General features: G+C 57.7%; 1 protein-coding gene across 1 annotated transcript in view; it reads right to left on the reverse strand.

The window, feature by feature from the left end:
- Positions 1-2,728: 2,728 nt before the first annotated feature.
- Positions 2,729-19,951, reverse strand: part of ANKFN1 (ankyrin repeat and fibronectin type III domain containing 1) — a 41,284-nt gene continuing 24,061 nt past the window's right edge. Inside the window, exons 2-19 of the mRNA XM_037387249.1 lie at positions 18,925-19,126; positions 18,387-18,594; positions 17,881-18,075; positions 17,500-17,613; positions 16,786-16,883; positions 15,274-15,364; positions 13,030-13,137; positions 12,718-12,817; positions 11,984-12,116; positions 10,645-10,764; positions 10,046-10,261; positions 9,537-9,703; positions 9,066-9,216; positions 8,119-8,287; positions 7,692-7,858; positions 6,920-7,130; positions 5,934-6,607; positions 2,729-3,906 (exon numbers count right to left, since the gene is read on the reverse strand). Coding sequence (XP_037243146.1) covers positions 3,619-3,906; positions 5,934-6,607; positions 6,920-7,130; positions 7,692-7,858; positions 8,119-8,287; positions 9,066-9,216; positions 9,537-9,703; positions 10,046-10,261; positions 10,645-10,764; positions 11,984-12,116; positions 12,718-12,817; positions 13,030-13,137; positions 15,274-15,364; positions 16,786-16,883; positions 17,500-17,613; positions 17,881-18,075; positions 18,387-18,594; positions 18,925-19,110 — 3,396 coding nt within the window. The 5' untranslated portion in view covers positions 19,111-19,126 and the 3' untranslated portion in view covers positions 2,729-3,618. The remainder of the gene's footprint in view (positions 3,907-5,933; positions 6,608-6,919; positions 7,131-7,691; positions 7,859-8,118; positions 8,288-9,065; positions 9,217-9,536; positions 9,704-10,045; positions 10,262-10,644; positions 10,765-11,983; positions 12,117-12,717; positions 12,818-13,029; positions 13,138-15,273; positions 15,365-16,785; positions 16,884-17,499; positions 17,614-17,880; positions 18,076-18,386; positions 18,595-18,924; positions 19,127-19,951) is intronic.

A 19,951-nucleotide genomic window follows, 5' to 3' on the forward strand; every position in this document is an offset into this window, starting at 1 on the left:
AGCCTGCTTTGCTCATTAAAATATTGGAGAAAAGGGATTTCTACAAGTAAAATTATGCCTCTTCCAGTTCCATCTCCACTGCTTCCCCATGGCAGGAGACAGCAGGGCTGAGACCAGGTGCCTGGGGGACCTTCCTTCATCGCCTGTGCTGTGGTGCACATGCCAGAGCGAGTATCAGGCTGGTCCCCACTGAGACAGTCCCTTCACCAAACCTCTGCCACTAGTGCAAGGAGACCTACCAGGACAAACGCTGTTAATCCTTGTGCTGCTGAGAATGAGTGCCCTGGCTGCTCCTCACCTGAGAGCACAGCTCATCACACCATGCTGGCTGCCAAAGCTGGTGGGAGGTTGTCAGCCCCATACCAGCCTTGCTTGGGCCACTTTCAGCCAGGTGCATGGCTTTGGGCTGAAGAAAGAAGGAAACAGAGAGCAACTGAGTCATGGGAATGTGTGTGAAGAAGTTACAGAGCAAAGCTTGAGTGGCCTAACCCAGAGCCTCAATGCCCTTTAAGGCCTTGAGCCATTAAGACCCCAAAACCCACGTGTGATACAGCCTTCAAATATTAAAAACCAGCCACCACGTAAACAGCTCATGGCTCCAGGCTGGTTCAAGCAGCCACATGGGCTCCCCACAGCCCTCAACACTGAGATTACAGCCTTACAGACTGCTGCATACAGAGCCTGCATGGTTTCTGCTCCTACTCCTTGGCCATGGGGAAGGGCAGGAGAGCATCTGAAGGCTTCAAGACCTGTTTGGAAAGAAAACATTGGGATGTGCCCATGAAGCCACCTAGGGATAGAAGGTGAATGTGAAAAGATGTAACCCCCTTGCAAAAGCCATTCTTCAAGAAACATTGTGCAGCAGAGCTTGCCCCAGAAAGCCCTCTTCTTCACCCAGGCCACCTTGCTCTGCTCTTATGGTAGTCCCACCTTATTATGCATCATTTACCAGCACAGGGCAGAGGTGTCTGTAAAGTCCATCTCACGGGGCTGAAGACATGCTTGTAGGAGGACTGAAGCTTTCACCAAGACATCCCATGCCCAAGTGCCCCTGGTAGGGGATCTCCTACACAACTGCTACTCAACTCCCAACCTTCCCACTCCGGCTGCCTCCAACTCTGCTTCTGCACAGGCCCCTGCTCTTTCCACCATCCTTTTCCACGCAAAGGGAGGAACTCCCATAAACCCACATACTGCTGTTGTTCCCTGCAGCCAAGTAATACACCCTGCTCTGTGGCCAGCGAGACCCTCCCATGGGCAGGGGATCTTCACTGGGAAATGTGGGTAACCAGACCCCAGCAGGGTCTAGTGGCAGAGCTGGCCCCATGCCCACCCTGGCCAGAGTCAGTGCCTGGCTTTGCATCACAGCCCCATCTCTCTTGATGGAGCAGGGCTCTAGAAATGGAGAACAATTGCTTAAGAAAAGGGGAAGCTTTTTTCCCCTCTGGGGTCAAATAAAAGGTCAGTAAGAGTTGCATGGATCTGTGCTCAGGAGCATCAGGAACACAGATGTAGCTTTCTGTACATAGCCCTGCTCTCATACTGAATTCACTGTGTGACTTCCAGAAAGCCACTTAATAGTTTTCTACCAGTTGTGCCTTCCCTCTCCTCTGCCCCAGGCTCCGAGCATCAGTAGGTGATGTGTGTGAACAAGCTCTTGCTAGGGAAGGGCTACCCTGCAGCTCCTGCCTCCTCGGGATGTCAATGCCCGTGGATGCCCAACACAGACAAACTCCATGGGAACCTCTGCCCACCCTGACCTGCTTCTTCCTTGACCTGGGGAAGTGGGATTGGTTTTAACTTGAGGCAGGAGCTGAGCAAAGGGGAAAGGAGATGGGAGAAATGCCTTTTTAAATGTTCCTTTGCCGCTTGCCTCCACGTCCCATGGCGGTGTCTGCGCTGACGTCAATGCGGTGCTGTTGATTTGCACCAGCTGAGGGGCTGGCACACGATCCTCCCCTTCAGAGTGGCTCTGACGCGGGGTGGCGAAGGGCTCGTGCTGGGACATATTCCTGCCCGCACCGCACAGCGTGCCGCCGGCTCTTCGCAGCAAGGCGAGGAACAACGAACTTGCAAGGAGCAACGGCAGTCATCGGCAGGCAGACCCTGCACAGCTGCCTGCAGAGCCCCCACTCTCACCCCAGCACCCAGGGACAGGGGTCTGCTGCCCAGCCCTAACCCCTCAGTGCAAAGGGAAGGGGAGGGAGCTGGCTGCTGAAGAGGCACCAGCAACATGAGCCTCACCTTGTGAAGGACCGCTAGCCTCACACCTTGCTTGCTGCCACTCGCTTGAAAGTGTCTGCGCCAGCTGCAATACAGCTGTGAGCTCTCACAGCCTTCCACGCTCTTCTCCTGGTGCTCTTCCCTCAGTGGAGGCTGCAGGACCGGATTAACGCATTTAACTGCAGATGCTCGGGCCCTATGACCATCGGGTTTCCAACACCACGTGGAGGTGACTGCCTTTGCATGCCAAAGCTTTTTTTACTGCCTTAGAGAACAACGAAGCCCAGAAAAACATTTTTAACTTGCACTTTGCTGCCACACATGTGATTTACACATTAACGTAAACCTCCACCGAGTGGAAAGCATCCCATTAAACACTCCAGGAAAGATGAGCTCAGTCCTTGAAATCAGGGCTAATCTGGGGGATGAAGGAACACCACACATCAAGCCGCAAGAAGGAAAAGAGTGATACGCAGTCAGCAGCAGTCATCTTTACTATAGACCACAGATCAGAAAAATAACCTTGTTAACAAGAGACCTAGTGGCTAACAAAATGTCATGCTATAGGACAAACAAGAGAGGCCAAGCACAATCACCAGAACAAAACGGCAACCGAGGAGGAAAGGAAATCCCAGGGTGGTGCGCAGGGTGCTGCGGAGGATGCCCTATAGCAAACCTCTACCGGTGGTATCAACACAGCTGCGTGCACATCTGTGTGCGCATGGGGCTGGCTGCATGGACTCCTTTTGCCTTTAAAACAAGTCAAAGGGTTTTCACCTCTTACACAACTCCAGTGTCTCTAGCACAATTATTAATTTTTTTCGGGAAAAAAATAATATCATTTTGTTCCAAGAACTATGTGCAAGAATTGTTTCTCCAGGTACAGTGAAAGGAGGGCAGACAGAAAAGCACCCTTCTTAGTGCTGCCCTTGTGACTCGTGCACTCTCCTCACTGACACCACAACCCTCCCCAGCAATCCTCTGTGGCTTTGCCTTCAGTGATTCCCAAACAAGGCTTTTCAGAAAAAGAAGAAAGAAAGAAAAAAAAAAAGTATTGCTGCTTCTTCTTGTAATATTTTTCCTCCCTCTCTCCCCCCCTTTCCCCTTAAAAATGTTTACTTTCAAAAATTCCATTCCTGCAGAGATTCCTCCCAAGCTCTGAGGTCTCCGCACTCCACCCTCCTCTTCTGCAGTCAGAAAAACTGAGTCTCGATGTCTCTTTGGTTAAAAAAAGAAAAAAAAAAAAAAAACAAAACACAAATAACACACAGCCCAGTATGATCCCATTCCACCCCGTGGACGCCTGATGAGAGGGTGTCTGTGGAAGAAGGAAGCATCAGAGACGAGCTGTCTGCTGTCTGGAAGCTGAGGTCCCCTCGGCCAGCTCTCCTCCTCTCATACAGTAGTCGCTGGTCCGTACTGGAGCACGAGAGGGGACGTCTCCTTGATCCGGACGTAGAACCGCCCCTCGGGCTGGGTGGTTTGGAGGGACAGAGGCAAGAAGTCATTGGGAAGCCACCGCTCGCTCTCGTCGGAGGCGAACACCAGTCCAAAGTGGTCCAGCTGCTCCTCACTGTAGCAGAAGGTAGCTGAGCCCCCCAACATGCTGCGGGAGACGTCGTTCATCTCAAGCACCACCAGCTTCACTACCTCCCCGGCGGACGTCTGGCTGGTGATGTGCAGCTGTGGAGAGAGAAAGGTGGGAGAAATGGATGATAAGGGGGAGGGATGAGGAGGAACTGGGGGACAGAGGTAGCACGCAGAGTGTCCTACAGCAGTCATTAGGGTGGAGGAAGAGCTGCCGCGATGGCGCCTGGTGAGCCAGTGGCAGCATCCTGGCACAGAGCTGTGGGCACACTGCACCTGGAGACCTGGGACCCAAACTCATGCACTGCTTTCTTGCCTCCACTGTACTGTCCGAGTCCTTGCAGCTCAACTCTTGCATGTGTCACCTACAGCTCGTCTGCTCCACTCAGGCTGCCCCATCACCCCATTACCTGCAGCCAGAGAGGGGTAGTCTCAGCCTCGCTCCTGGCACCATGGAGGGATCTGCATCAAGTCCCTCTCATGAGCAGAATCCAGACTTTCAGGCCAGCTGAACCACAAGGGCTCTGCCAAACTAGCGGTGCTGAGCTGAAGCCTCTTTGGGAATCAGCACTAAACCTCGACCCATTGACAAGCTCAGGGCTCTCCCACCAGCAGCTACCCTCACCCTGCCTATCTGCTTCCTTGGGGACTGCCCTCTGAATCCCAAATCCAGCCGAGAAAACAAGCCCATCTGGGCTCTGGTTGCTAATGACCGTTGGGAGCCCACTACTTGACTTCAAAGGCCCTAAAGCGGGACATCCATCCTCACTCAGGCAGGGCGACAGTTTCCTTTGGCACATCCGTAAGGGCTTGCAGAGCGCCGCGAGCAGTGCCCCGTCAGGGTGGTCCGAGCCCTCAGCCCACGTGAACTCTGCCAGCTCCGAACAATCATCGCAGGGCTCAGCTGATTTACACCAGCCGAGGAGCCTTTCCTTTGAACTTGGCTTTCTTCGAGAAGAACATCGTAAAACGCTTTCAAGCAGGCGTGTCCAGAGCTTTGCAACTTCAAAAGCCACGTGGGCAGCCCGCCAGGAACCCGAGGGCTGCACTTCAGTTGTATAGAAATCTATGGTAATTTTTCGAATGGAAAATAAATACTGCAAGTCAGATTCCCCTCTGCTTCCAATGTCCTCACCGTGTGTGGAGAAACCGGCTATCAAAACACCCCAGCAATAAAACCCATCAGTCCATCAGCTCTGTCCTTCCTCTGCCATTTCATGGGCAGGCTGCGCTCGGGCTGCTCTGTCAGCCTCGGCTCCGGGCACTGGGAACATGGGAAGGGAAATTTCAACAGGGGAAGGAGCTTCATTGCTGGGAGCAAAGGACGTGGCAGAGCTGGAGGGGGACCTGTCCGAGATGCGTGCCCTGGGATACCTCCTCCATAGGGATCCCACCCAGAGCAGGTGAGGATGATCAGACTGAGGGTGAGCTCTCGGTAGCAAAGCCCTCACAGAGAGGAACCAGGCTGCACAGCAGCTCCAGCAGACCCCAATGCCTGCAGCAAGGAGGCAGCTTTGCCTGCCTGCTCCCCTTTGTGGGCTGGAGATGAGTGGCTCCTGCTCTCCCTTCCGCAAAGGCACAAGGGGCTGGTGGGGGGGAGCGCAGACCCTAGGAAGGGGAGGCTGGGGGGGGTGGGGACAGGACGGGCGGGTGATGGCTGGGTTTCAGCTAGGGGGCTGATTTGTTTGAACACCAGGACATGGCAAGGGAAACCCATCAGTGTGACCTTTGCTCACTGCCTGCCCATGCTGGGTGGCACTAGCCTGCTGTCAGCTGCTGAACCACAGACCACGAACTGAACCGCAGCTCTACTGCCTTGTCCCCCCAAAATACTCTACCCCTGGCCCTGGCTCACTCCCTCTGCAGCACCGGCTATCGCTCCTGCAAAGCTGCACACTCCGTGCCGCACTGCCAGGAGCCCCATGACTACTGCAGGGACAGAGGGATGCAGGGCAGGAGGGCTGTGGCTTTCCAGAGGACCTCACCCCTGGGACAGTGGAGGATGGAGAGGGCAGTGACAGGCAAGGGACACACGACACCCTGCTGCCTGCCCCCCCACCCTGCCAGCCCTTTTTGTCCGGGCATGGCAGAAGCGCAATGCTGCCCTTCGCAGGCTCTGGTACCTTGACACTGGCCTCTTTGGAGAGTCCAGTTTCGTACTGAGGGCAGACCTGCAAGGCGACAGAGCCCGGCTTCTTCCCTCGGTTGGCCGAGCACCCAGGCTGCTCCGGCTGCTCTTGGAAGTTCTGAGTCCACTCAGCTGAGCGCGTCCGGAAGACAGGCTCAGAGCCCTGCCCACCCCGGCCACGCTCGGGGCTGCGTGTCGAGCCAGTCCCCAGCCTGAGCTGGCTGCAGTGGCCCACGGTCCTGCTCTCCGTCGGGGAGCTGTCGACGGAGCCAGGGCAGGACTTTCTGGCCACCTGGCAGAGCGGTTTGGGGAAGTCCAGGCTGCTGGTCCGAACGCAGTAAGCCTGCCGCTTCTCCGTGATGCGCAGCAGCTCAATCTGTCGGCTGGGCAGGACGAAGTCGCTGTCGTAGAGCTCAGGGGGCGGCCGGGGCTCCTCCAGTGGTGGTGGTGGTGGCGGCGGTGGTGGGGTCTTGAGCTCGTGGGTCTGCAGGACATCAGGGGCACTGTCCCGCAGGGTGCGGGCAACTCTCCTGCTGCAGCATTCGGGCCCAGAGGAGGAGTACACCAGGTCAAGCTCCTTCGGGCTCTGTGCCCTGCTGGAGTCATAGTCACTGTCGGTGGCCAGGAACACCTCTGAGGAGCCCTCCTCGTCTGACAGCCCATGTGAGTCTGTGAGGAGTGTAAGAGAAACAAAGAGGGGCTCAGGCTTGCTGTTGGCAGCCCTGGCAGAGGGTTTACACCAGGCAGAGTCCAAGGCAGCTCCCAAGCGTTTACCCCCTTGCCATACACCTGTGCTGTGCTTGCCAAGGCGCAGGCAGAGCAGGTTCTGCCCCAGTCAAGACTGATTGCCCTGCCCAAACTCCCAACACTGGCTCAGCCTGCGATGCTACAGTGCAGCCAGCCAGAGCAGATCCTGGCCCCCCTGAACCCGGGCAGCCCCTGAGCCCACCTAGCATGAGCTTTGCAAAGTTGGGTCCTTACCCGAGTTGAGCTTACGGCTTGTCTCTGGCGAGGGTGCTGGGGAGGGAAGGTAGTCGAGGTGGGACGAGGTGGATTGGGTTTTCTCCTTTGTTGCACCGCCAGCCTCGCTGAGGAAGCCACTGAGAGACACCCCACAGGAGGGCTGCTTGTACCGGGCGTGCTGCAGGGCATCCATAATCCAGCGCATCTCACGCCAGATCTCCTCCATTTGCTGCCAGAATAGGAAATGAAGGATCCCTTTCAAAAAGCAAGCAACAAAAAAGCCCCACAGCAAAACACAGGGTCTCCTCAGACACCTTTCACCAGAGGTGAAAGCTCTGGGGGAATCCTCAAGCCAGAAAATCCCAAGAAAGTGCTCTCAGGCAGGAAGATGCTGCTTTGACCACCAGCGGCTGCTGGTTCAGCAGGACCTGCCTGCTGCAGGCAGGGGTACTGGGAAAAGGGGCAGCTTGAGGTGCTCTTTTGCACGTCCATCCCAAGAGCACTTCTAGGCCCTTTTCTACCAAGGTGGGGACCTGCAGAGCAGGAGCCTTTGGCTCTCTAATCAGCATTTTTAATTTGACTGTTGCAGTATGAAGTTGCTAGACAAAGCCCTGTCTGCTGCTACCCATCTGCCACATCAGAGAAGTGCCGTGGGGTCACAGCCACCAAAAGCAGTGAACAGCCCCAGTGCGGATGCTCCTGCAGATCATCCAGGGCATGACTGCTCTGGCCACATCCCACAGGCACTGCTGAGCCTGGCTCGCTCCCAGCGCACTCCCACTCCGTGTACCTGGATGTAGTCCTGAACCTGCTGGTGCCTCTGCTTCGCGGTGGAGAGCTCAGCATCAGAGAATGCCTCCCTGAGGCTCTGCTGAGAGAGGAGCGACTCCAGCTCCAGGAGGGCTGACACCTGGCAGTACTGGGTGATAAACTCCCGGTCGTATGTGAAGAAGTGGACTGAGGAAAGGTAAAAAGAGATGGGGGAATGAAAAATATCATGTCCCTTGCTGTGGATGCCCTGCAGGCTCCTCCCCACTCACCCAACACAGGGAGGAGGCAACGCTGTCCTCTAGCTTGCGTGGACAGCCCTCAGCATCCCCCTTTACCCATCCCTTCTCTCCTGGGGAAGCTCCAGCCCACCCCGCTGCCTGTCTCTCAGGTGGTCTCAGAGAACAAAGAGACCAGCAAGGCTGGGTTCTGGCATTCCCTTTCCTCACCTAGCTCGAAGATCTGTAACGGCAGCGTGAGGAAGCCAGAACGAGGGGTGTAGGGGTTGTTCTGCCCTGGAGCAGTGCAGACATCATCCGACGGAGGCAGCAGCAGCAGGAAGGAGACCTGGCCCCCAAAGTCCAGCACCTCTTGGCTGTACAGACGGAAATCTTTGGCCTGCAAGAAGACACATTTTTTTGCAGGTCACAGCTGAAAACCTCACCTAGTGGGCCCCCCACCGAGTCCTCATCCACAGAGGAGTCCTCAGGGACCAGCTGCAGACAGGGGACACTGCTGCTTCAGCACACAACCAGACACTCCTTGCTTCTGGCATAATCTGCACATCTGCCTTTCTGTCTTATTTCTCCAAAAAGTCTCCAAATTACTAGTCAAAGTGAATATGACAGGGTCGCAGAAGAAGTGCCACCAGTGATGGCCTCAGCCCTGCTCAGAGGGGTGCCCTTACAGCTGCCCGGCCAGAAGCACGTGTCTGGCACTAGGGCCGGTGGGCACCCTCCCAGCAAATAGTCAGCATGGTGGAGGAGGGATTTCTCCCCATGCAGTCTGGCCCAGGGGGCTGCAGCTCCATCCCACCACTGGCCAGGACCATCCCACTTTGGAGGGGCAGAGCTGGGCTGGTCTCATGCTGCAAGGGCTGAAACCAGGACCAAACCACATGACTATAATGCAAACCCAGATTCACCGTCCTTGCTTCGGAGGTACAGATGAGGGTAAGACAAACAGCTCCCGTGGACACTGTCCCTGGGCAGGCAGATGCCTCAGATGCTGGCTGTCCACCACGTGCCTTCTATTTGCATGGGACTAAATTCTCATCAATGCTTCAGGCCCCTAAAGAGGGACTAGGGCTGTGGTACCCTGCCTGCCACAGTGACCAACGTGGTGCTGCACAGCCTCTTCCCCTCCCTCCTCCCCAGACCTTGGCACCTGCCCATACCTCTTGCAACGGGATGTTGACCAGGGTCATCAGCTCCTTGATGGCCACTTGGAGCTCCTGGAACAAGTGGTTCTGGGAGGTCTCAGCCTCTGGCTCTGCAGGAACAGGCTCCTCCACGCTGGCCATCTTTTGCAGCCATTCCCATTCCTCCCTGGAGGACAGAGACACACGTGAAGGAAGGAGCAGCTCAGGGTAGATCTGAACATGCAATTGGGGCAAGAGCTGTGTTTGCTCAGCTGTTCCTCCCCCAGATGGTGCGGCACCCCAAGGGGTGTGTGAACTGCGGAGGTAGAAGGGACCTTGCATTTGCTCCAGCTCCAGGCTCTCCTGCACAGCAGGCAGTGGAGCTGAGAGGGAATATTACATGGCTGCCAGGAGCCTGAGAGCAGAAGCAGGAGGTGATAGGTGCTCTTAGGCTAGGTGGCACAGAGGAGCCTGGCTGCTCCAGGCGAGCTGCCCTGCAAGCCCCACCTGGAGATGTTGGGGTTGGAGCGAATCTTGACATGGCACAGGATGTTGGGGACCCTCTCCGGCACCAGCACTCGGATCTGATCCACAGCACTGCACAGCTTCAAGTAGCCCAGGTAGAGCCCCGGGGAGAGGGCATGGCTGCTCCGCTGGTGGTAAGCCAACTTGTCCTGAGGAGAAAGGCACCGCTGGGTAGAGCAAGCCCTCGCAGCAGGGCTTTCTCATACCCTCCCATGGCACAGCCAGCCCAGCCAGTGGATGGGAAGTAGTAGAGCAAGTACAATCCAGTGCTGCTGGGATGAATCCGGCACCAGCCTGACGCCTCCCCTCAAAGCAACAGGATTTTTGCAGGATAATTGGGCTCTGCTCCCCCTCTACCCACAGCCAGGGCTGAACCCTTGGTGGCCCAGGCTCTGCTGTGGCCTTTCCAGCTTGAGGGGGAGCAGGGAGCGCTGGTGGTCCCACAACAGAGCCCACTGCAATACCCTACCACAACGGCACCAGAGCAGCACCTGGATGGAGATCAGCAGTGTGTCCAGAGCAGTGGGCTCCTCCGGGGAGGACACAGACTTGCGGCTGGTCTGCAGCTTGCAGATGGGAACCCAGCGGACGCTCTCAAAGGTCTGGTTGGTCTTCACCTCCTTCAGGGTGACGATGAGGATATTGCCCTGCTTGTCTTTGACGGGCTCAAAGAAGACCTGTCCCAGGTCCTGGATGCCCAGCAGCCCCTGTGCGATGGGATGGGAAGGCAGGAGAATGCAGAATGTCAGGGGACATCCTCGAAGCACAGTGCTCTGTGGGTCTGGGCAGCTGGGATATGACTGGCAGCTGCCTGCTGGAAACCAGCCTGCCTGGCAAAGCACTCTCTGGCAGCCCCCAGCTCTTCTGCACAAGATTACCATGAAGCCTGACACCTCATTGCCCCATGACCAGGGTCCTGCCAGGTAGGACAAGGCAGGGGCACCCAGGCCTGCCACTGACCAAGCTTTGGGCAGGATAAGCAGAGCCTGGGGTTTTCCTGCCTGTGGTGCATCCATGTGCTGCTCCTAAGGGAGCCCAGCCCACAGTGCCCCCAAAAAAGCACTCACTCCCTGCCCAGGCCTGCCCTCACCTGCATTTGCGAGATGGCCAGCAGCATCTTGAAGCGCGTCTGCAGGATGCAGGAGCAGGACGACTGGGAGACGGTGACACACTGCCGCAGCCACAGGATCTCATCCCACATGCACGATACCTGCAGCACAGCAAAGAGCCATCACCACCAGCTGCCGCTGCCCACAGCTGGTTCACACAAAGGTGTCTGGGGGAAATCCATTTGCCTTTCTGTTTGAGCTGGGTTAGGAATGTGCATGGGCACATACTGCCTCACAGCAGGGGTGCAATTTCCTGTGCCAAAGGCACCCCAAAATGCCTCCAGAGCCTGTACCTGAGGGAAGCATCACGCTGTGTCCACTCAGTTATCCATCTGCATCTAGGACTGAGACTTCCTTAATTTTGAGTAGAAAATAGCCAAGAGAAGAAGGGAGAAGACAGCCTTCTCCCTCAGTAGATAAGGACCATCCAGCAAAAAATTTTGGCCCTGAGCTGCCCACCTGCCCTCTCACTAAGCTTCCTGACAGCAGAGGACCTGGCAGCAGCACCCTGCACATCCTGCTCTCTAAAACGGAGGCAGAGCTGCCATGGCAGGATGCTGTGGTGAAGCAGTTAAACAGCTGAGAAGCCACTGGCATCCCTACGGAGAGGCAGCGCCCACCCGTCGCGGCACGCAGCCTGCCCAGCGTGGCACTGGTCCATCGCCCACCCATCATGGCACACAGCCTGCCCAGCGCGGCGCCGGTCCATCGCCCACCTTTGGGCTTCCAGGAGCTGGGGTGGAAATGCCATTCCCTGGTGGTTTGTTGGTCCGTGCTGAGCCCTGGTGAGCAGCAAGCCTGCAGCTGCCTGTGCTGCCAAGCCCCAGCGCCCGGGATGCAGGAGAAGCCACTGCCAGTCAAAGGCAGCAGTGGTGTGTGATGCCTGCCTGGCTCACCCTGGCATCCTGGGCTGCTGCTGGCTCTCAGTGCTCTGCCCTGTGGAGTGTGCGAGGGCAATGGCACAGCCCAGGCGCTGCCAGATGTGTTGTCTGGTGCGAACAGCTGGAGTAGCTCATGCTCACTTTGTGCCCGTGGAGGGTCCCCGACTCTGCTCCCAGCCCCATATCGGACCCAGTCAGCCCCAGCGAGAGCCCTGCAGTGCCCCACGCATGACAGGCACTTCTGCCTGCATGGGCAGCGCCAGGGAAGGTGCTGCAATGAGTGTGTTCTGCAGATGGTGACACCCCTGAGGACATAGTGGCTGGGTTGGTGGTCATCATCTCAGCAGCACCCAGGGTGGTGGCCAGGCAGAGAGAGATGTGTCAGGAGACACACTGCTGCATGCCCCAGCACACAGCACAAGGTCCCTGGGCCACCCACCTTGGTGAACCAGAGAAAATCCTGCATAAGCAGGCACGAGTAGGTGTCGTCAATCTCCACCAAGGGGATCTGGTCTTCATGGGTCACCAGGATGTTATCATCCTTGTAGAAGATGGCTGTCAGGTAGAGGCCCCTGCATGGGAGGGATGACAGACTTCAGTGTTGCCCACAGCTACCAGCTTCATTTCCCAAAGGGTCCGTCTCCCAAGGGCAGACAACATGTGCTGCCCCAGGTCTCAGCTCCCCTCCAACAGCCCATGGCAGAGCAGGCACACGGCCCGTACAGGAGCAGGAACAGGAACATGATGCTGCCAGCAAGGCAAGCCTGGCTGATGCCACAGCTGATGCCATGGCCAATGCCACAGCCCGCACAAGGGAGGACAATGGGGCCAGGCTTGTGCAGGAGACACACTGGGGTACCTGGATGCCAAGTGTGAAGGTGAGCGGTGGAAAGGTGGTGGGGTTCGAGGAGGGGAAGGTGCTGTGTGGCACTCAGAGATGGTGCAGGGATCTGGGTACAGGTGCAATTTGGCCAGCCCAAATAGAAACACCAAGGAGAAACCGATTTCTGGGCACTGGGACCCATCTCCACTGACACCACCAGCTTGCTACAGGCAAGGACCTACCTCTGAGCATGCCCAGCCCCCACCTTGCATGCACAGCTCCCAGCTGTACCCAGGATGCACAGCCCTATGTCCCTGCTGGGGAAGGTCTTATCATCACCAGCCTCTCACCGCTTCAGTGTCTTTAGAAACTTGCTGCCAGGGTGGAAGAGGTGCTTGAGGCTCTTGGAGACAGAGTGCTTCCTGCTCTGGGGTTGGTTCTTGCAGGGCTCTGGGGAGCAGAGAGCAGAGGATGCTGCAGCAGGAGATGAAGAGGTGCACCAGCAGCCTGTGGCACAGCATGCCAGCCCAGTGGGAAGGCTCTGCCAAGGTCTCCACTGCCTGAGCTGTCTCTCTGCTACGCTTATCCATGGGATAGATCTATTCCCAGCACCACCCCAGCCCCCTGGACCATGCCACAACCCTGGCGTGACATGCACTCACCGTGGCAAACACAGTGCTGGTGGACAGTCTTCACCTGCCCCAGCAGGTGGTCCAGAGCTTCAGCTTGTCCCCTTCTCCGTGGGGCGCGGCCATCATACTCCCGCCAGTCTGTGGGGCATAGACCAGCATCACCCCCAGCACCCCTTGGCCTGGGGGGAAAAATGGTTTCTGCACCCTCCTCCCCATGTCACGTCACCTCCTGGTACCCGACCTGGGTGTCCCACAGGCACAGCAGCAGTTGTGGGTGCTGGGCACCTCTGGGTGGGCTAGGCTTTGGGAGATGCCCAGTTTTGTGCCACTCTTCCCAGGACCACCCCAGCTCTGCACAGCACCCCATGGCCACTGGCCACCCCACAGCATAGCAAGGATGCGGCAGAGGGAAAGAACAAGGTCCCGTCTGTTGCTGCCACACTTCACTGGCCTTAAAAAATAAAATTCTTTCCAGTGTCTTCCTCCAGGTCTTCCCCAGAGCTGCAGCTTTCCCCAGGCGAGTGCAGAGAGTTGGGCTCACCTCGGCAAACACATAAATAAGCTCTCCTGCCAGTTCCACCCATTGCGAGACAGCAGCAGGACTGGGAGAAGGGCTGGGGACCCAACGGCGCTTCTACGTTAGCTTTACATTAATTGTTTTAAACACCCCCTGTGTCCTGCCTGCTGCTGTTTTCCATGGAAAGTTCAGCTCTGTTAACTTTGGCTGGGGCTTGCCACTATTTTTAGGAGCTTTAAAAACACCCAGGGAGGTGACTGACTATATTCTGCTGGGCCAGGGAAGGATCTTTACCGAAGGAAGAAATATTAATGGAGATAAAAATAAATAAATCTCACTCATGTCTGATTTACTTCAGACTCACAGTATCAGTGATGCATGGATCTTGGTCACAGGGAGTGTGACACACTCAGGACTGCAAAGGGGCTTTAAAGTGGGTGCAGACATGACCAACACCCGCTGCCAGGACAGGGTAAAGCCAGGGCGATGGAGTGCACACATAGGCTCACTATATGCACTCATATACATGCAAATATATTTTTGCACCTTTCCATACCAGTATAGCACTCGCCGTATCCACAGCTAGAGCTATGCACGGTGGCTGCACATCTCTGGCCCCACTGCTGTTCATGTGCTGCCAGACCTGCACCTTGACCCATATGCGGTGCATTTGCTGCTCATGTGCAGCAGCACGCTCGGTCCCTCACTGCCTGCAAGCGCGATGGCAGGGGCCACGTGCCCACCACCCTGCTGCCTGCCCGTCAGGCTGGGCTCAGCCTCCACCTCCCCGGATGTGCGGGGGGCTGCTTCTTACACATCCGCCAGTGCTGATCCTGTGGGACTGCCACACAGTGACAACCACTTTGGGACAGGTGGCGAGGGGCAGAGGCCACCTCAGAGATCGCTCAGCCCTGAGCTTCACCTTCTGGGGCTGCTCCTTCCAGTTCAGTCCTCCTGGCCTGTCTCCCCTAGCACCCTGGGGTGACTTGTGTGACATAGGGTGGCTTTTCCTCCCCTACTTGCCCTGGTGCCAGCGTGGGGAGGAGAGTGCTGACAGCTCACAGCTGGTCTCTGGTGGGGCTTGTGACCCCCATCCCAGCTCGATGCCAGGGAATGCAGGTCCCTGGGGCTGGGCTGGATGGGTAAGAGCATGTGGTGGCACAGGGAGGACTCCAGGCCCACTGCCACCCAGGACTGGGAGGGCACCTCCAGGGGCTGAGTTGGGGCATCCCACCACATCTCCCCTCAGCATATGCCAATTGTGGTTTTGCACAAGCTTGGCCACTTTGGGGCAGATGTCACTGAGCAGTAGGGACTGACCCCTCCCAAAAGCTGCCCCGCACTGTTACGAACCTCTGCTAAAAAAACACAGGGATGTTTTTCCTTCCTACAGAGGAGATGGCTGCATTGCTCTCCTTTGAACTGAGAAAGCACAACATCCGCTCTCCTAGCTTCCTCCTTATGATGAGCTGATCCACGTGGTCTAAAAGTGCTCAGCCTTTGTCAGGCAGCCAGGAGGATTTCAGCTTGAAAAATCAGTATTTGGCAAAGCTCCTGTTACCTGGAGGCAGAAACCTGGACCCCCGGGCACAGCCTCCCTGCCTGGCCTAAGACCCAGATGCTGCCTCTGCTCCCAGGCCCACTAGACCCCATCCCAGCAGTGAGAGGGACCCCCAGATGGCACAAGGAGCTGTCACCTCCCCACCTCTGCCCTGCAGCCAGTGCCAGATACCACAGGCATTCCCACTGGTACTTACTGGAAGGGATGGCGAAAGGGGGCACGGAGGCTTGCGGGGGACCCCAGCCCTTCATGTTATAAGCAGACACCTGAACGTAGTAAGCTGTGCCCTGCAAGGAGGGAAGCCACATCAGTGCACCGGCACTTCTCCCGGCTCGGCATGCAGGGGTACGATTCCCCCCAGCCCAGTACACCAGTACACCACAAGCAGTACTAAACTGGGAGACCACAGCCCACTGGCTCTGACCTTCCCTAGCTGTACAAAGCTCTTGTTATCAGACACTAGAGAGTCCCATGGCCCGGGTGGGTGGTTCTGGGGGGAAGCAAAGGATGGGACATTGCAAGTGCCCCTTGCCAGGAGATGTGCTGACCCCAAAGACATGGGGCTTCCACAGCCTGGAAGGTCAGATGCTGCCTTCCTGCTGCGACGTGCAAGGAGACATGGAGCTGGCCCAGTGCTGTTGAGGGCTTGTGGCATGGCGACAGTGATTAAAGGTCTCTGATTAAAGCCCAGTCAAGCTGCCAGATGTTGCAAAGCCTCCAGGCACTCATGAAGGTGGACAGAAGGCTGTGAAGCAGCTCTGAAAGCATGATTGATGGGCTTGGGCCAGCTCCTTGCAGCGGCGCTGCTCTGGGCTCAACTCAAGCCCCGTTCTGGCAGGCACCAGGACAGCTCCTGCCCTAACAGCAGCTCCTGGGCTCTGGCATCACTGCCTGGGCTAAGCTCCTCTACCTACATTGAGGGCTTTCCCTGCTTCTCGAGCCAGTGGTCCCTGCCTGCCCCAGAGCTTTGGCACTGCACCCCCTGGTAAGGGCAACCCTCTCCATCCCAGCATCTCCCCGTGTTCCCATCCCAAGCTCCATCCCACCACAGTCCCCATCCTGCCCCGTCTGCCCTCCACTGGTCCAGTGTGTGCTGGGGACAGGCAGGCAGCCCCCGGGGAGGAGACAGCTGACAGGCAGCATGGCCCCTGCGGCTCTCAGGGAGATAAAACAGCAGGGAGCCCCAGACCCAACCAGCCTGTGACCTTGCTGGGCTCCCAGGGATGGAGACAGGGCTGGTCCCTTCTCTCCAATGAGCAGCGGGACCGGCGTGAGAGGTCGATTTGTGCAGGTGGCAGAGGAACGAGCCACTGATTTATTGCCCAGGAAGAGCAGGGGTGGTGACGGGAGCGAGGTGGTGGACAGAGGATAAATCAGGCGCTCGGTGAATGGGCTCATTCTGCCTTTCACTCGAGAGTCCCCAGGCACCCTGTGCAGGGGTTTCCCCACTGCCAGGGCAGCTGTGGCCATGCAGGGACAGACAGACGCCTCTCCTGGCCCCACGCTCCCAGCTCTGCCCGCAGGCTGTGCTGAACATGGCACGCACCACGGCACAACCCTACCCCTCCTGCTCACAGTGAAGCCCCGTTCCCTCCCCGCACTGGCTGAAGGGAACGACCCCACAGACTGCACCGTGGCCAGCGGCTTCTTCCAGCTGTGGGGTCTCCCCCTGCAGTGCAGACCCCCGTGGTGCACCCTGAGAGCTCACCGACACCAGCCCCCGGATGGTGAAGTGCAGGTTCTTCAGCTTATCAATCACGGCCTCCCCCAGCGGTGGCGAGAAGGTGGGGGAACAGCTCCACTCCACTGAAAGCAGAAGAGAACCCCAAGGTGCCACATGGCCCCGGAGCTGGGACAGGCTTCCAGGGCTGGCTGCAGCCTCTCGGGGCCCGCAGCTGCACAGGGAGCAGGGGCAGCAGCATGAAGGCAGGGGAGACAGGGGAGAGGGGGACCGGCACAGGGAGCTGCAGTCCTCCTCACCAAGCCACATCAGGTGGGGTCAGCACCCTCAAGCGACAGGTCACTAGTTGGGGATGGAGGAAATTCTTCCAGAAGCCAAAAATATCTGGTTTAAGTGGGTGACAGGTGCAAGAGTGGCAGGATGGCAAAGCTCCCCCCTGGCGTGCAGTGTGAGTGGGCAGCAAACAAGTGGCACCTCAAGTTTTGCCTTGGTGTAGGACAGTGGTTTGGTCTAGCTCAGACCATCTGGGGGTGACCAGGCTGTGCAGCAGCAGGCAGCCCTAGCTACTCCTGCACTTGAGCACAAAGGTGGCTTGACAGTGGCTTGGCAGCACTGCCCATGTTCCCAGCACGTTGGTGTGGCTTGCATGGGGTGAGCGCCCCAGTACACCCCACTGGCACACTCAAGGCACCTGCCACAGCTACATGACCCCTGCACTGCTGTGGAGACCCCGGTCTTTACCTTTGTACTTGGTGACAACGGCTGAGTTGACACTCAGGGGCTCCCAGAAGGTCACCTGCACCGAGGAGCTGCTGGCCACGGAGAGGTGGACATTGGTGGGGGCATCTGGCACTCCTGGGGGCAGAGAAGGCAGCGACCACTACAGTGAGGATGGTCACCCTGAACCCCTCAGTGTCCCTCCTGGGCCTCCCCCCACTCCCAGGGACATGTTTCCAGAGTGCTCAACCCCGTGCAACCGTACAGCGAGTCCCAGTTACAGGGCATGGGGATTATCTGATGGGTGCCGGTGCAGCCCTGTGCCCAGACCTCACCCAGCCCTGGCTCCTTCCTTCAGTGTGGGGGTTGCCCCCCGGCCCTCCAAGCCCTCCTGTGGGCACTCACGGGCATGCTCAAACCCTGCCTTCATGCGCTTGTAAAGCCGGTATCGCCACTCCCAGGCCTTGAGCTGCTTCTCCTTCTCAGAGCAGTCAGCGTTGGGCGCCTCATTCACCACCTGCGCTGTCAGCTCATTGACGCGCTGCTCTGCTTCCCGCACCAGCGTGGAAAGGTGCAGTGAGCGGCTCTCCAGGCTTACAACTGTGGGGTGGGTGAGCACGGCCACGGGTCCAGGGCAGGGAGCCAGAAGGAGGGAAGAGAAGGTGGTTAGAGCAAGCCCAGGCTCTGCTGGCACCAAGTCCCCACCCCAACACTCCGTCCTCCCCTCTGTGCCCTGCTCCTGGGCTCCACTCAAGAGCATGGCTCCACTTGAGCCTATGCTACAGAATGTACCAGTTTTCCAGAGCCCAGTGACCACCTCCCCACCCAGATCCCACTGCCTGGGGTGTTCCACCCCACCAAGATGGAGACCCAGGTGATAGGCATGGCACAGCTTCCCCACACCAACTCACAGTGCGGACTCTCCTTTGCTCCTGCCTGCAGCAGGGCCCTGGCGATGGGAGCATTGTTGGTCATGATGGCGATGTCCAGGGGCAGCAGCCCCTCGCTGTTGGGGGTGTTGAGGTCCAGCTCCTCAGGGCTGTACTGCTTCAGCAGCTCCTGGACCCTGTCTAGATCCTGCAGCTCCACAGCCTCAAAGAGGGCAGCATTGCTCTGGAACTGGGTGGAAGGAGAAACAGAGGTTGGCTGAGCATGGGGTATCCTCCTCCACCCCACCAAACACCTTAGAGTCCCTCACCAGCATCCCACAAACCCAATGAGGAGGGGGATGCCCTGGTCCCAAGGGCTTGGGAGCACCAGCTCTTTGCAGGCAGAACCGAATGATGCTGAGCAAACACCTGGACCAGCTCCAGCTGAACTCGCTCCAGGGCAGCCTCACTTAATACATTCTTGTGCTTCCACCCAGATGACAGCATTGTCCACACAGGGACACCCCCATCCCCGCCTTCCCAGCCACAGCAGTGCTGGATGGAGCCAGCAGGCACTCACCACATAGGACTTGCGGAGCTTCTCCTTCTCGCCCCGTCCCACCAGGCTGCCCTCATCGAAGGAAGTGTAATTGACTCGGAATTTCCCTGACAGGTTTCGGTAGAGCCTCTTGGCTGCGTTTGGTGAGGAAGGGCCCGGTGGCTTCCTGGCCTGTGCCAGCTGCAGGTCCCGCATCTGCTGCGTCATTTTAGGGGAGGATGACCTGGGAAAGGGCAAGAAGATGTGGGACAATGAGGCATGGAAGACATGCCAAAAAGGCAGAGGCACATCTGCAGCATCGGGACCGGGACCAAGGCATGACCGAAGAGAGCCAGAGCAGTGCCAGCACAGCACCAATGTGAGCAGCTGCAAGGCAGATGCTTGTGCCATCAATGTCCTCATCCACCTGTTATCAGCTGAGGTCGGTCCATTCCTCCTCCCCATCACTGCTGCTGGCTCTGCGGGGGTCCCAAGGGGTTCGTATGAACCCTGCGGGTGAGACATTTCCTTCCAGACCCAGCTCCCGGTCTGGCCTCACACTGTCTTTGAGTTGGGATGCCCCAAGCAACTTCAGGCTGCTCAGCTCTGATACCAGTCCCTCATCCATCACAACCAGGAAATCTCTCCTTACTCCCAGTCTCTACCATCCAGCCTCTGCAGAGATGGGTTGCCCCGTCCCCCTCAGCTGTGGGGGCCACAGGGACAGAGTCCCCCAGTCCTGTGCTGGGTGAGTGCTGCCCACCACACAGCTGGTTTGGGACAGCCTCGCACATCCTTTCCACATCCATTCTTCTAGCAGGAACCCATCTCCTGTGCTCATCTGTGTCCCTTAGCCCTCCGTGGTACGTGACTCTCCTCAGGGCCTTTATTCCAGCAAAGGGCACCCTCTGAAAGAGAAGTGAGAATGGGGATGGACAGAAGGCCATTTCTAATGGCACCAAAACAGCATCAGGTCCTGATAGGGACCAGTGAACTCCAGCCTCCTGCTTACCAGCAGACCCAGACTCCACAGCTGCTCCTCACCTGCTCCATCCACATTGACTAAGCT

Source organism: Falco rusticolus, chromosome 4 (genome assembly GCF_015220075.1).
Source record: "Falco rusticolus isolate bFalRus1 chromosome 4, bFalRus1.pri, whole genome shotgun sequence".
Taxonomy (NCBI): Eukaryota; Metazoa; Chordata; class Aves; order Falconiformes; family Falconidae; genus Falco; species Falco rusticolus.